The sequence below is a fragment of the Zeugodacus cucurbitae genome, chromosome 5 (assembly GCF_028554725.1).
Source record: "Zeugodacus cucurbitae isolate PBARC_wt_2022May chromosome 5, idZeuCucr1.2, whole genome shotgun sequence".
Lineage (NCBI taxonomy): Eukaryota > Metazoa > Arthropoda > Insecta > Diptera > Tephritidae > Zeugodacus > Zeugodacus cucurbitae.
Window position 1 is genome coordinate 65,427,861 of NC_071670.1, and position 14,950 is coordinate 65,442,810.

At 34.2% G+C, this 14,950-nt stretch overlaps 4 protein-coding genes across 11 annotated transcripts; 2 read left to right on the forward strand and 2 right to left on the reverse strand.

Moving 5' to 3' along the window:
* The first annotated feature begins 163 nt into the window (after positions 1-163).
* Positions 164-1,678, forward strand: LOC105213797 (AH receptor-interacting protein). Its single transcript, XM_011186864.3, has 3 exons — positions 164-511; positions 565-914; positions 988-1,678. The coding sequence occupies exons 1-3, from the start codon at positions 248-250 to the stop codon at positions 1,328-1,330; spliced, it is 957 nt and encodes a 318-aa protein (XP_011185166.1). The 5' UTR covers positions 164-247; the 3' UTR covers positions 1,331-1,678.
* A 34-nt stretch (positions 1,679-1,712) lies between these two features.
* Positions 1,713-3,302, reverse strand: LOC105213795 (uncharacterized). The gene has a single exon (XM_011186863.3). The coding sequence runs from the start codon at positions 3,017-3,019 to the stop codon at positions 2,036-2,038; it is 984 nt and encodes a 327-aa protein (XP_011185165.1). The 5' UTR covers positions 3,020-3,302; the 3' UTR covers positions 1,713-2,035.
* A 628-nt stretch (positions 3,303-3,930) lies between these two features.
* On the forward strand, positions 3,931-7,490 carry LOC105213794 (chronophin). 7 transcript variants are annotated; one of them, XM_054231102.1, is made up of 7 exons: positions 3,931-4,070; positions 4,138-4,257; positions 4,316-4,405; positions 5,691-5,796; positions 6,373-6,533; positions 6,590-6,724; positions 6,794-7,490. In XM_054231102.1, the coding sequence occupies exons 3-7, from the start codon at positions 4,382-4,384 to the stop codon at positions 7,331-7,333; spliced, it is 966 nt and encodes a 321-aa protein (XP_054087077.1). In that variant the 5' UTR covers positions 3,931-4,070; positions 4,138-4,257; positions 4,316-4,381; the 3' UTR covers positions 7,334-7,490. The 7 variants fall into 7 exon arrangements, with proteins under 7 accessions (XP_054087077.1, XP_054087080.1, XP_028897236.1 ...); XM_029041403.2 differs by lacking the exon at positions 3,931-4,070 and having other exon boundaries at positions 4,137-4,257; XM_054231105.1 differs by lacking the exons at positions 4,138-4,257; positions 4,316-4,405 and having other exon boundaries at positions 4,050-4,070.
* Positions 7,491-7,620: 130 nt separating this feature from the next.
* LOC105213793 (uncharacterized) lies at positions 7,621-10,889 on the reverse strand. 2 transcript variants are annotated; one of them, XM_011186860.3, is made up of 6 exons: positions 10,691-10,889; positions 9,366-9,501; positions 9,053-9,216; positions 8,818-8,952; positions 8,550-8,757; positions 7,621-8,050 (listed from the first exon to the last, which is right to left on the reverse strand). In XM_011186860.3, exons 1-6 carry the CDS (start codon positions 10,712-10,714, stop codon positions 7,743-7,745), a joined length of 975 nt encoding a protein of 324 aa, XP_011185162.1. In that variant the 5' UTR covers positions 10,715-10,889; the 3' UTR covers positions 7,621-7,742. The 2 variants fall into 2 exon arrangements, with proteins under 2 accessions (XP_011185162.1, XP_028897232.1); XM_029041399.2 differs by lacking the exon at positions 10,691-10,889 and adding an exon at positions 10,552-10,688.
* Between the last annotated feature and the right edge of the window lie 4,061 nt (positions 10,890-14,950).

Genomic DNA, 14,950 nt, shown 5'->3' on the forward strand with positions numbered 1-14,950 from the left:
ATTAAACATGTACGATAATAAATATTTACTATATTAGTATATTTTGTAATTGGAATTACTTTTTTTTTGAAAAAGTATTCCATAAATGGAAATATGAGATAACTTTTTCAAGGTTTTTGTTTATAGTTCACATTGTGAATTGCATAGCAAAAAAGAAGCAGCATTAATTTCTTATCAAATAACAGTACAACAATTTTATAAATTTATACAGCTTTAATATTTATCTTAATTTTGTGTACAAATAAACATGTCGCCCGCTTTTGATGACGCTTTAATTACAAAGCACACAATACATCCTGGCAGAGAATACATACCACTGAAACCAGGCACTCGCGTCAAATTCCATTTTCAGACTTGTCGAGTTGACGATGGCACCACATTGGATGATAGTCGTAAAATGGGCCAACCAATGGAGTTGGTGCTCGGTAAGAAATTCAAACTGGAGGTTTGGGAAGTTATAGTACAAAAGATGGCACTCAACGAAGTTGCTAAGTTTACTGTGCACAAAACAGTGAGTAACACACGTACATATATTGATGCTCTTGCTAACACTTTTATATTTAGTTGGTCACACAATATCCCTTTATATCGAAAACATTGCGTGATGTATCTAAAAACGTCGAGGAGCGTCGACATTGTTGTGGCATGACACTACAAAATGAAGGTATCGGTTATACGGATCTGGATGAGTTGCTTTCCAAACCAAGTGATTTGGAATTCATCATTGAATTAATCTCTATCGAACAGCCGGAAGATTATGAAAAGGAGCGTTGGCAAATGAACGACGAAGAAAAGATGAAGTCACAAGAGTCATTGCGAGAGAAGGGCAATACATTTTACAAAGAAAAGAATTACAAAGAAGCAGAGGAGTGTTACCGCAAGGCAGTGGGCATGATTGAACAGCTTATGACAAAGTGCGTAACCGCAAAGTGATTGCACGCTAACTCTATATTTAAGTAATATTTCATATTTTTTGTTTCGTTGTAGAGAAAAACCACACGACGTCGAATGGTTGGCATTAGCCGCAATCAAAGTACCTTTACTGTTGAATTATGCGCAATGTCGCCTATTAGATCGTGATTATTATGCGGTTATAGAGCATTGTACCGAAGTGCTTGATTTGGATAAGAATAATGTTAAAGCAATGTTTCGACGTGCTAAAGCACATGCTGGTGCTTGGAATCCAACGGAAGCGCGTAATGATTTTCTCAAAGTGGCTGAATTAGATCCAACGTTGAAAGCTGCAGTAAGCAAAGAGCTGCAAGCAATTGATACGGAGCAACGTAAACGTGACGCAGAGGATAAATTACGGCTGCAGAAACTTTTTTAAATGACAAGAGCATTATCTTTTTTTTTGTGAATTGTAACGTCTACGTTTTTCCTTGATGGGAAAGCGTTGCGTTATATGGCGGCTATCAATACTAATAAGCTGATTGGAAAGTTTACTTATGTTTTTTTATTACTTGGCACAACCAATAGATGCTGCCCATGTAAATGTGAAATGAATCTATTTGAATTGTAGATAGTAATATTTGATATTTTATTTCAAATCGGTAATTGAAACATACACGAGTATAATGTGTATGAATATATGTATTTGTGTATTAATGTAATTAGTACTTAGATCAACTTAATTGAGGAACTATTTATAAATAAATAAATGTATGCAATTATTCTACGCCACTATTTTCTTATTTATTTATATTAAACAGTCAATCTTGAAGTCACACATAGATATATGTTATTGTTAGTATGTATAAATTAGTGACTTACAACAATTAGAAAATACAAGAATTATATTTTCTTGTATTTATATTTACAGTACACATATAGCTTAACCATAACAAACTTAATACAAATCACACACTTTCGACCATAATCCAAACCAGAATGTTGAGTTAAGGCTTTAAATGTGCCTACAATAACAATAATAACGATTTTACACCTGTTAGAGGAAAATATTGCTTTTCCAGTTTAGTACATTTTGCTAGATACGCTTTTACATTTATTAGCGCATAGCATGCACTTAACCACACTACATACGTGTCAAGCGCCCACTACCACCACCAGGTGCACCTTCCGCTTCGCCTCGCTGCTTGCCATCATCTGTGCGCCAAATGAAAGGCTCCAAACGATCTTCAACATCGAGATAATTATTGATTGCTTCCAAATTAGCAATATTGTCATGCAGCAGGGAGTTACACCGACTCAGTTGTTGCGATATAGTACGCACCTTGGCGAATTGTTCAGCATAGGCGGCATAAGTCTTCTGCATGTCCACAAATGAAGCAAACAGTGTTGTTATGGAATTACTAACCACTTTTGTGCGTTCCACGAGATGATTTTGCTCTTGTGTTACTTGTGTGGCGCAAAGGTTTAAATGTGTTTGCATGCGACTGCAGATGTTCACTAAATGCTGTGCATTCAAACGTTCCAACACTTCCTGATCACGTGTGAATGCCGCAGTTGTGACAGAATCACGTAACACAGGTAGGAATTGTGGTATGTTACGCAAACGCGTCAAATCTGTATCTGCATCGTAGTCCGCATCACGCGCGCCAGGTTTAACAATCACAATTGTACCCGAAGTGGATTGCGGACGTTTTGGTGTGGCGCCCGTACCGAAAGATTTGCGTATGCCCGCATTACGATTTATGCTATTCGCTTGTTGGTGACGACTGTGTGGTTTGTTACGAATTTTCGGTGAGTCACCTATAGGACGATCCGTATAAGAAACGTAAGGCAAGTCAGAACATACGCTCAGCGGTGGTGAAGGTGGTCGACTAAGCTCTACAGAGGTAGTAGGAGATGCTGTTGCCGCTACTGTCTCAACGATATGTTTGCTGCCACGATTGGAGCCACTGCTGCTGGTGCTTGGTCGACCACTGCGTCGTTTGGTGCTACCAGTGGGTGTGGCACTATGTGATTGCCGTGCATTGCCAAGTGTGATTTTTAAGTCACCTTCAAAAATCTCACGTCCATCTGCCTCGGCGCGTTGCTGGGAATGCTCCGCTCCCATTCTTACTATGTTTGTGTAGTTATATCTTGCACAGCGCTTTGTGAAAAAACTTTGTTCTATTGATTTTTCAGTTTGCGTTTGGCACTAGCTAAATACTATACACTGCAGACCCAGATAAATCACTTGATAATTCTTTAACGAATTTTACGCAAAAATATAGTTGTTACTGTTTATTTTAGTGTAACAAGTTATTATTTGTTTAACAAAATTTTTTAATTGAAAAAAATTCGCACGCAAAACAAAACTCAGCGAAACAACAACCCACACCAACAGTTGTATTTGTTGTTCATAAACGTCAGCTGTTTGTTAAGGGGAGGTTCATAATTGTTCTTATAATAACAAAATAAATTATTTTTGGCTTAAAAGCGTTTGAACTGCTTTTGTAACAAAAATTTGTTGATTATAAATTTATTCATTTACACTACTTTTATAAAATATTTTAGTTATAATATGTTTATACATAATTCACAAGTTTTTATTCGTCAGTTACTATTGTGAATGTGGCATTAATCAGCTGTGCTTTAAATTAAATTATACTATTTCCGGGATTGCATATAAGCGTTAAACTTTATATATTGCATACAAAGTTAGTTTGTACGTAAAAAGTTATTTTCAACACAATTACCGCAGCTCATATATAAATATACACATATATGTAACTATACTATTTTCATATTTGCCTAATAAAAAAGTATTTGAGCCTGTGTCCTAAAGATTATGAAGATTTCAACATTCTTAAGTTAACATATACAGATCATAAATTTATTGTATTTATAACAATGTAAATGAATGTGTCAATTTGGTTGTAAATTTAATATTGAGCTTACATGTACACATATAAATGTATAAATTAAAATATTTGTGTTTATTCTGCTCATAAAACGATAAAGTTAAAAGTGCTCTACTTGTGGTTTGAACTTTTTTAATAAAACTGCAAACTGAAACTTTAGAAGCTTTGTTTTGCTAAATATTCATTAATGAAGTTCCAAGCAAATAAATGTATTTATTGTACCAGTTGCTAAAGACTGTGATGATTACATAAACAATGAAAGTATGTCTGTATGTGTATATTTGTTTGTATTAATATAAAACCGTGCTCATTTTTAATTTATTTATAGCTTTTCATATGAAATGTTTATTTTTGATTCAAATTTCCAATACAAGTTCTTGCAATAAGAGCCACGAAAGTATTTGTAACCTGAAGATGCTAACATCTGCAATTTGCAGAGTTACTTGAGGTCTTTAAACTTCTTAAATTAAATGCAAATATTCACCTTATCAATATTGCACTTTCAGATAAAGTTTTTATAAATACTACTATGTAAGAAGACAACAAAAAGCAGCTGGCAAAACTGCATACTCATGGCTGTGGATATATATTCGATTGTATTTATCTACATATATACGGCGTATAATTTAAATAATTCGTTTATGTAAACTGTAATGTGCTAAAGGTTTTCCCATTTGTTTGCAAAAACTGTGTGTAAATAATACGCTTAATTAATGAGGTGAATAATATCAGTTTCTAATGAAAACTTGAAAGGCATCTGTGCGTGTGTGTGTACCTGTTGCAATGCGTGAACTTATTGACTATGCCACTTACAATTGACTGTCGCAATTGAAAGTGATTAGCACATACGCTTGAGGGTGATCATGGAAATTTACGATGTATATATATAGTTTTTTTTATACTAAATTGTTTTTATTTATTCTTTAAAGCTAACATTGGTTAAATATTGGAAACCTTGGATATTTTCAGTTTCGTATCAATGTAAAAAGAAAAATTGAAGTCCTCTAGCAAACAAAAACAAATATATGGAAGAGAAAAACAGTGTTTTTATTAATTTGTTATTTTTTTTTGAATAATAATTACGCTGTGTTTTTTATCAATAGTAAATTGATATCATCCTATATGTATTAAGCTACACCAGTGTGACAAGAAAATCATAATAGTGAAATCAGTGTGTGTTGCAAATATGATATCCAGTTATGTGTGGATATGTAAATGTATGCAAATCATTAGATATATATATAATCTAATCAAATGTGAAAAGTAAATAAGCGTTGCAACTTTAGTTCAGTTGACAGAAAAGCGGTGCATTGAACAAAAGCGCAGTTGTTGCATCGAAATCAGTGAAAAGGATAATATTTAACAATCAAAATAATTAAACATTCAGAACATCGAAAATATAAATTTAATAAAAAAAACAATATGGCTAATGTATATAAATTTACAATAAGTGTAATGGCAGTGTGTGACGTTTTTATTTAGTGCGGCTTCAAAAGCAATGTGCAACATGTGGCAAATGAAGGAAATGCATGAAAAATATTAATTTAAATTGGTTTATAAAATAATTGCAGATAAGCATCAGCTTATTTATTTCATTATCTAAATGGCTTTTCCAATTTGTCATGCAAATAAATCTAATCACACTATTTAACAAAAACAAGTTTAATAATTATTTGTTTTGACGAAAATTGTGTTGTTTTATGGTTGGAAAAAAAATAAAAAATATGATATAGTTTGATGTTTTAAACTAATAAACAGAAAATATATAATTCGTCTCACTCTGCTGCTCTTAAAAATATTTTTTTTTACTATCCACATAAAATATAATTATAAATTGTTTTTTTCTGTAAATAATTTAAATTTAATTTTTTTTTTGTTTAGAAAGCAGAAACTACACAAAAAACACCAAAACATATTTTGAAATTAAGCGTGAACGAAAAACGTGAATTCTTGAATTCATTTGATCGCATCTTCTCCGATGTAGATGGTAAGAACACAGGATTAGAAGTAAATAATGATTTTTTAAAAGAATTGGAGCATTTGTCACTAAAGACGAAAATCACAGCATTTTTTCCGACGCTTGAGAAACATAATATAATAAAAATAACTATAAAATAAATATGAAAAATATATAAAAACGAGAAAAAATAAAAAATTTTTGTTTATAACCAGGAAGCGAATCGAACAAACAACTGGTATAAATACCATAGACTGGTATAATCAGCTCAGGGGAAAATTATTAATATTTATACAAGTTAAATGTGGATTTTTTCAAATTAAATTTGTGGGGTTTTAATCCAATTGGAAATTTGGTTTTCGTTTTTCATTTGAAAGAGAAATGAACTGAAGTTAGCGAGCAGATACAGTGGATAGATCTGTATTTTTATTTATACCAGTTACATGTTCCATTCAAAATTTTGGCACTTTTGAATTTTGCTAATAAATTTTAGAAAATTTTCGAAACATATTTGAATCAATAATCAATTTAATACATATGTATAATTTTAATTTATAATTTTTAATAATAAAAAATATACTTTTAATCGACTTAATTATCTCACAGGCGTAGTTTGGACGGTTAACGAATGCATTCCTCGTGCTGCGGAAGGGTTCAAAGCACTCTCGGATGCCGGTAAAAAATACAGTTTTGTAACCAATAACGGCGTAAGGTCTGAGAGTGAATATGCGCAACGCTTCAAAGAGATTGGCATCGAATTTAATGCGGTTCGTCAAATACTTACAACTACTTTAATTTTAACTATTATTTTCACTGTATTTAGAATGAATTCGTGTACCCCGCCAAGAGCGTCGTGCAATATCTCGATAGTATTAACTTCAAGGGGCTCATCTATGTTATGGCAACCGATAATTTCAAGAAGAGTCTACGCGAGGCGGGCTATGAATACATTTTTGGTGTAAGTACAAGCTTATGTCATGAAAATATTGAAATTTTTTTTACAATCCACTGTTTCACTTACAACCAGCCACTGAAGATCATTAAGGAAACTTACAGCGACTTAGCCAACCATATCTTTAGCAACGAGCCGGTGCGCGCTGTCATACTAGATGTCGACTTCAATATGTCCTCGCTGAATCTCATACGTGCACATCTCTTTCTGCGTCATCCGGATTGCATATTGATTTTGGGCGCCAGTGACAAATTGTTGCCGTTCGCCAAAGGCGTGGATATCATTGGTCCGAGTTCGTTTGCTAAAATCATCGCCGAGTCCAGTAAAAAGCGTCTCATTACGTTGGGCAAGCCGGGTAAGGATTTGGCAGAGTTGCTCGTGAAGAATTTTCGCATAAAAGACCGGAAGCGCGTGCTTATGATTGGCGATATGTTGGAGCAGGATATTGGTTTTGGCACGCAGTGTGGCTTTCAGACGCTGCTCATGCTGAGCGGTGGTTGTAATTTGGAGAAAATGCTAGCGGAAACAAATACCGTTAATATACCGGACTACTATGCGGATAGTATGGGTGATTTCATTGAGTTGTTGAAGGATTTGAAAAAGGCGGAAGTGTGAGAATTGTTTTGACATGCACATTAGAGTGGTGCTTAAAGACATTATTTTATAATCATTTCCTGTCTCAATCGCTTAATTCATGTTATTAATTTGAAAATCGAAGAAAACTTAAATTTTAGCGAATTTTAAAATAAAAAAAATATTTTTTTCTAATTTAAGTGCCACCCTAATATGTGCTTATTAATTATCAATTATGCACTGGAAATGTTGTTTATATTATAAGCGCACATATTATTTTTAAATTTATGTTCTGAATTTACAACTTTTAATTTCATAAAACAAAATGGTTTCAAGAAGTTTGTGTTTTATTTTTCACTTTTCTGATAATTTTATTAAAACATTCAACGTTAAAAACAATAACAATAAACGCAATAAAGCTGTGGTTCTTGGCTTATAAGTATAAAAAAAATTATGAAAAAAATCCATTCAAATCGCCCAAACATTCGGTCACATAATCCGGTGTGTCCGTCTCCGTTAGCTTCGATTTCAAATCCTCCTGCGTTGTAGTGCCACTGAGAACCAGCAGCGTTTGAAATCCGCACATTTTGGCAAAGCGCACATCTGTCACAATACTGTCACCGATAAAGAGACAACGCTGTGGATTCTGGATTTGATGCTTCTCCATTACAATGTCGCGTAAGGCCACTCCGGGTTTGCCCAAAATTAGGGCCTTACGCTTTGAAGTCTCTTCCACTACCGATATGTAGGGGCCGGGTCCTTGAAAATTTTAGAATATGTTTTAAATATATTTGAGGGATAGTAATGTAAGGGTTTAAACTTGGCTGGATCGAACTTGGATTAATGAAATTTGAAACTAGATACAGAACACCAATTACTTCATATCATTCTCAGAAGGTCAAACACCCCTTTCGCCACATCTAACCCTTCTTTTAGAAGGTTTTTTTTAAGACTTCAATCTAGTAATTTTTGATATTTCTGTACCTATATACGTCTGACGTCTGTGGAACCTCATATTTTCACGATTTCAACCGGCTTGGATTATACTCTATGACTTTTCACAATCTTTTCTACAATCTTCTCCAAGAGTTGGGATCTCACAATATAGTGCCTTTTTGGAACCTATGCTCGAAAGGAAAATACTACTTTCACTTGTATTACTCGCTAAGACAGCGCTCTTTTCAGAATAATAAGTCCGTATAAATAAACTCAAAATCCCTTCACCTCATTTCAACTAAAGAATTTGCGAATCCCCTACCTATAACATCATTTCCGCCGAGTGTAATGAGCGTGTCAGCAGCGCCACCAATAAACAGACACTCCGGATTGTTTCGCAAATAACCATGGGCGCGCATTAGCTTCGGTGCGGTCAAATTAAAGTCCACATCTATGATAACGGCTGCAACGGGATCATCGCTGTTTATAGCCACGCGCAAATCTTCCAAAGTGTTTACGTAACCGACGCACTGGAAAAGTAAAGCACACTTTCAACACACATATTGCACGAGGCCCGCCACCTCGCTTACCTCTTCCACCAGCTTGAATCCAGCGTCACGCAGCACCGACTTAAACGCGTCCGACGTGATGCAGTAGATGAGCCCGTCAAATTGTATTGATTTCAAGTGATCACAAATTGTTTGCGCTGGATGCACAATATCATGCTGTGTGTGTGTCCGTCCGGAATGGAAAGACAAAATAAAATACAAAAATTTCCATAATTATTGCGCGCGCCTTGCCGTACACACTCTGTGTGTCAATTACCTTCTGCACCTCGAGTCCACACTTTTGAAATTTTTTCAATTGCATTTCAATGGGTATAATACTATTGTTTGTGACATAGGTGACTTCTTTGCCCTGCCGTTTGAGATAATCGATCGCTTCCATGGAGCCGGGCAAAGCATCGTATATGGACTGCCAAATGACACCTATTGAACAGATCACCTGATTATTTGGCATATTCATTGTTATTTATTATTTAGGGTTGTGGATAGAGTACAAGTTGTGGTTTAAATAAAGGGTGCTTAAGTATGTTTTTTTGGCAAATTTTGTTTTGAAAACAAAAATCGTGACTTACCATCGCAATCGCAAAGTACTAAGTCGAAGGAGTCGAAAAAATTTTGCTTTTCCTTGAGCGTCAGTTCGTTGAGGTATTTTATAGACTTTGGAATTTGTGGTTCAATCAACTCTGATGTGAGCTCGGGTCTTGGGTTCTTAACAAATGAAAGTAGATACTCTTTTAGTACTCCAAATCTTCAAATGAATTTTCATACAAAATATTTGAAAGCTATTAAAACCTCGAAATTCTCCGAAAACTTTTTCAGGCTTGGAACCACTTTTTCATCATTATTTAATACCACGTTAAATCATAAATTCTTATTTGAAAAATTCCGGCTTTTTATATATTTTTAACGTATATAAAACCAATATCCCTAAGGGATATCCAGTGAAACCTCCTCATCCAAAGAAAACTGTAGTTTGGTAAGGATAACCTATACCAAATTGTGGATTTTTAGAATTACTTTTACTTTACTGATTTTTTTTGGACCTCGTAGGTCTCAAAGAAAGTTCCATGTACTTCATCCTTGGCCCTTAGATATATAAAGATAGTATATGTAAGGTGTCTCAATTTCTTCAGGATGCCAAAAACAGATGATTCGGATATTGTCATTTTCCCTCAGTTTCCTAGGACTGGATTTGTTCTCTAGAAAATCAGCAGGAGTACGAATTCACAGTCTTTATCCTTATTCTATGACCATTACACTAAACCATGACAATCAAATTGTTGTTTGTAAATCGAGTTGAAGACGCTATGGATCTGATGTTTTTTCTGGTCTCAAAAATTGCTCTCAAACGACATTTCGTAGACTTCCTAAAGTTTTGTAGAAACATCAAGCTGAACATATTATTCATATATACTCAAAATTCGATCAGAAGATCGTTGGAGCGGCTTCCCATTGCTGAGTCTAACAACTACAATAATAATGACATCATTTGTATTTCCTATTCCCACAAACAACGGAGTTTTGTGAAGACCACCCACAGTTCCTATGAATCAGCATAACTCTAGCGACGAACTAGCTTTATTATGAAATGTGAGACAGAGTGTCTTCTAGAGCACATAACTGGATGAGTCAGTGAACGCTTAAAACTCAAGAAATGTGACGGTTTTGTGGCTACAAATTTCCGATATCAATCAAAACCGCAGATTGATGGATTCACAGCCAACTTAATTTTTAGTCACTACGGTACTTTTAACTCACTACATTTTCACATTTGCGAAATTCACTAAACTTGAAAGAACTGCTAAGCGCACGCCAAGTAGGATATTCCTTACGCGGTATCCTGCTAAAAATCGTTCGAAACATTCTACTAGCACACGCGGGCATCTCCGACTCATACCTCACTGTTAACTTTATGCTCCATTGCGCTGTGATGCGGCTATGCCGTGTTGCGGACTCGTAATCTGGCGATCTATACAAGTGGTATGCAAATTGCGACACTGCAAGTGTTTCAGTTAAACAGCGTTAAGTTATTCAACTGACTTCACACGGGCACGACCCGATGATAACTGATCCCTCTGGTAATGAAAGCTGATAAATAGTAACTCAGTCAACCGCGCTGCACTCAGCTCATTTCCCATTTCAATATATACTATATGTTTATATTTATCTGTTATATACTCACTCATTATATATACAGTCATTCATACTGATCGCTCGCTTAACCATTAGCGACGGCTTTTCCGCGTTGACGCGACGCCGTTTTAAGACAATCGTTTGAAGACATTGAAGAGTATCTTTGAGATTGCATACAATTTAATTTAAGTATGACGTGCGCCAAGTGCTCCCCACGAAGCTGACGCTCAACTACTGATGGAGAGGTGTGAGCGTTGGCGCATTGCTGCGCTGCAAGACTTCTTCGCAGAATTGCAAAAACGATCATATGGATACATATATGTATTTACCGTAGTAAACAAAGTAACAACTTATTTTTGTAGACTACGAGGGTTGTAAGCTACGTTCATATGCTTTGAAAAAATCTGACTTTTTTGGGTCCGAAAGTTATTACTGAAGGTGAGCGTTCTTCGAATAACAGGTTGAACCGATCGAATAACGATCATTTGCGCGATTCAACCTCCGTTTAGGTTAAGTTCGACAATGAGCGTAATCGGACCACTGCCACGCCTACAAAATGGCAAAAACCGAAAACACTTAAAGTGCCATAACTAAGCTATAAATAAAGCTATGAAAGCAAAATTTGGTATGAAGGATCGCACTATAAAGGGGCATATGTGGATGTAATTTTTTTGGGGAAGTGGGCGTGGCCCCGCAAACTACTAAAGCTTAATCAAGGAAACTATCTGGAATCGTTTCTTTTAGGTTCTACCTTATACAGTCCAAAAATAGAGAAAATCGGATTATAACCACGCCCACCTCCCATAAAAAGGTTAGGTTGAAAATTACTAAAAATGAGTTAACTCACTAACGAAAAACGTCAGAAACACTAAATTTCACATAAGATGGAGGCTGCATTCAGATTTTTTTACAAAATGGAAAATGGGCGTGGCGTCGCCCACTTATGGGTCAAAAACCATATCTCAAGAACTACTCGACCGATTTCAATGAAACTTGGTTTGTAATAGTTTCCTTACATCCCAATGATATGTTGTGAAAATAGGTCACATCGTTTCACAACCACGCCTACTTCCAATATACCAGAACTTTGAAGACGATCTGAATCGTTTACTTTACAATGTATAAAGTAAGCACTAGTGAAGATATCGGTGCAGAACTTTGCACCTTCCTTACTTGTTTTGTTTTATTTCTCTCAATCGGTCAAACTTTAAGCTTTGATAATTCTACACGTTCCATTCTTTGTAGTACTCGAGTATACAACAAGATATAATCACGATCGAATCGAGTCATCGAAATATAAAGGCAAAGTAATTAGTCAGCATTAGAAATGGAAAATGAGGAATCAAAAATATTAAAATAATTAAAAATATTTCTCGCAATGTGATATGGATTATGATTATACGCCCTGTAGTGCTCGAGTATATATATCATCTGTCAATGACCAATTTTGTACATTTTTCTCCAAGTCAATTTAGTATAGTATTTTTGTTATTAATAAGAAATAAGTGTGCTTTTCATTCTAAAAGAAAAAATATTAGATCGAATTATTTGGGAACAGGCTTGGTAAGTACCTCGATGTACTTAAGCGGTATTCATTTAAGTGCCTTTCCCGCTTAAGTGTCTCAAAACTCGTGCATCTTAAGTGGGGGCACTGAGCGGGGATTACTGTATTACCAAACGAGAGAAAAAAAAGTAATTAGTTAGCAATAAAATCAAACAGATTCTTATCTTTCTCACAATTTGAATTGAGCATGTCGAAATGAAACAGCTTGTGAGGCGCTTACCTTAGATAACTGTGGTGTATTTATCATGTTTTATCATCTTGACTGAATCAGCTGAGTGTAATAAAATTTATCCATAAAAATGTTAATGTTTCGGTGCATTTGTTGTATAAGCTGATTTCACTATACCCTAAATAGTCGATAAGCATAGAGATCTAAGATCACGTATTTCTATTATTTTTTCATGTTTCGTTCGAACAATTTTGGTATGGTTGGTTTTAAGAACATCCGGTGTTCTTCTTCTTCTATATTACATAAATACTTTTTCATTTCTTTTCAGGGGACTATTTGGTCTAATACAAGCATATTTTTCTTTTCCGTAGGTCCGACAGTCTTAGGAATGATTTTTTGATGATACTAACAAATGGGTTCTTTATTGAGTTTATATTGGTATTGAGAAAGAGCGGGACCGATATTCTTATATCGGTTTCCCAGAAAAAAATTGAGTAAGACAGCTAAACTTCCATAACTCGAAGGTCTGTAACTCGAAGTTCTTCATAACTAGAGCTCTTTAATTGGCAATTGAAGTCAAATTTCATACAAATTAACTTTCGTTACTCGGAAGTCCCTCTAACTCGAAGTTTTTTGATGAGTTATGGTGATTCGATTTACGAAGTTCAACTGTATTGATGATGTATATGTTGCTTAGCGGTCTAAGAAGGGTGGTAAAGCCTTAAAATTTAAATCTGGTAAGGGGTTCATGGTGAGAATAAATGAGGGGAATAGACGAATATTTTTTATGGTGGCCATGGTCACATTTTCCAATGGGTTTAATGGATATACATATCACACATATATATCATAAACTACTATAGCGAAAAGAAAATAAGTGAAATTGGGTAGACCTTGTTATTGTTGTTGTAGAGGCATAAAAGATTCATCAAATAATTCTGAAAATGCGACATATTTGACAGTCTTTGGCCAGAAAAGCATCGGGGTCCGTTCGGGTTACTTTGAACCGACTGTCGTGGGAAAGATCTCATCATATAATGGTCTCTAAAAATGCTTAGCGTTGTCCATTGTTCGCCACAAGTGGTGTAGCTGCGCTCTCTAGGTCTAGGTCTAGTTTCATAACTCACAAACTACTTGACTGATTCCAACCTAATTCGGAGCATAATACTTTACAGATACCGTTACTTTGAGTTCTATAAACATACATATCTGATTTTAGAAGAGATGCTAAGGGATATCACTTTATTCGCTTCTTCTTCTTCTTTGGTTCACATTGAAATACTCATATGAGACAATCAACTTCCAAATATGTCTCCAATTAGTTATTATATAATTTCCTACTCTTTGAACCTTAAACCCTTGTTGAAACTAAAGTTTTAATTATTTTTATTCATTGAAATCAAGTCAAGTCTCACTTTCGATCGCTTTAAAGTGCAATTTCTGTATTAGTATTTTATTTATCATTTATTTATTTAATATGCACTCGCCATACATACTTAAATATGTACATATATACATATAAGGTACTTTTTGGATTGTATTACTTGCGTGAATATGTGATGTCAACTGAAAAGTACAACTTCGAACAATGCAAATGCATTCAATCGCTTACTTGCGTCTATTTTATTTACATGCGTACATTTGAGTAGAAGAGAATGTGTTGTGTAAATAGAAACAATAGTTATGTACATATACATACATATATAATATCAATATATATATATATATATATTTAGAACATATTTACGCTTCTCACACATAATAATAATTATAATAAAATCTCATATAAAATATTTATATAAAAAGTACGTAAATCATTTTTAGACAGTTAACAGTACATATGTATTAGATAATAGCAATAATTATTTAACAATGAGTATGCACACATAAATTTATTTAGTTGTATGTGTGCATATATACATATACATAGAATAATCTGTTAAATAATGCGCTTACTGTTGTAGTTGTAGTTGTATGTGAATAGGATAGTTCTGTTAACGTTTGAAAGTGTAGTGCATGCTGATAGGTACAAGAGTTGTAGGTTTGTATGTAAGTATGTATAATTAATTGTGTTAGATTGCTTATAGCTTGTGTGTAGACATATGTATGCATGTTTGTAATGATAATTTTTTATTTTTAATTTTAATTATTATTTATTTTAATTTTAATTTTAATTTATTTTTAATTAAATATAACTGATTTTAAATTTTTTATTATTTATTTTACTTTTTTATTATTTTCTATTTTACATTTATTTTTAATTTTTAATTTTTTATTATTTATTTTAATTT

Excerpts from the sequence above, each read along its gene's own strand:
- LOC105213795 (XM_011186863.3), bottom strand. The coding sequence starts at position 3,019 with ATGGGAGCGGAGCATTCCCAGCAACGCGCCGAGGCAGATGGACGTGAG.
- LOC105213793 (XM_029041399.2), bottom strand. The coding sequence starts at position 10,677 with ATGCCCGCGTGTGCTAGTAGAATGTTTCGAACGATTTTTAGCAGGATA. Across the intron at positions 9,217-9,365 it reads AGTACTTTGCGATTGCGATG|GTGTCATTTGGCAGTCCATA; the intron begins GTAAGTCACGAT and ends TCTGTTCAATAG. Across the intron at positions 8,051-8,549 it reads CGGCGGAAATGATGTTATAG|GACCCGGCCCCTACATATCG; the intron begins GTAGGGGATTCG and ends AAAATTTTCAAG.
- LOC105213794 (XM_054231101.1), top strand. The coding sequence starts at position 5,232 with ATGGCTAATGTATATAAATTTACAATAAGT. Across the intron at positions 5,797-6,372 it reads CATCTTCTCCGATGTAGATG|GCGTAGTTTGGACGGTTAAC; the intron begins GTAAGAACACAG and ends ATTATCTCACAG. Across the intron at positions 6,725-6,793 it reads GCTATGAATACATTTTTGGT|CCACTGAAGATCATTAAGGA; the intron begins GTAAGTACAAGC and ends ACTTACAACCAG.
- LOC105213797 (XM_011186864.3), top strand. The coding sequence starts at position 248 with ATGTCGCCCGCTTTTGATGACGCTTTAATTACAAAGCACACAATACAT. Across the intron at positions 512-564 it reads AGTTTACTGTGCACAAAACA|TTGGTCACACAATATCCCTT; the intron begins GTGAGTAACACA and ends TTTTATATTTAG. Across the intron at positions 915-987 it reads ATTGAACAGCTTATGACAAA|AGAAAAACCACACGACGTCG; the intron begins GTGCGTAACCGC and ends GTTTCGTTGTAG.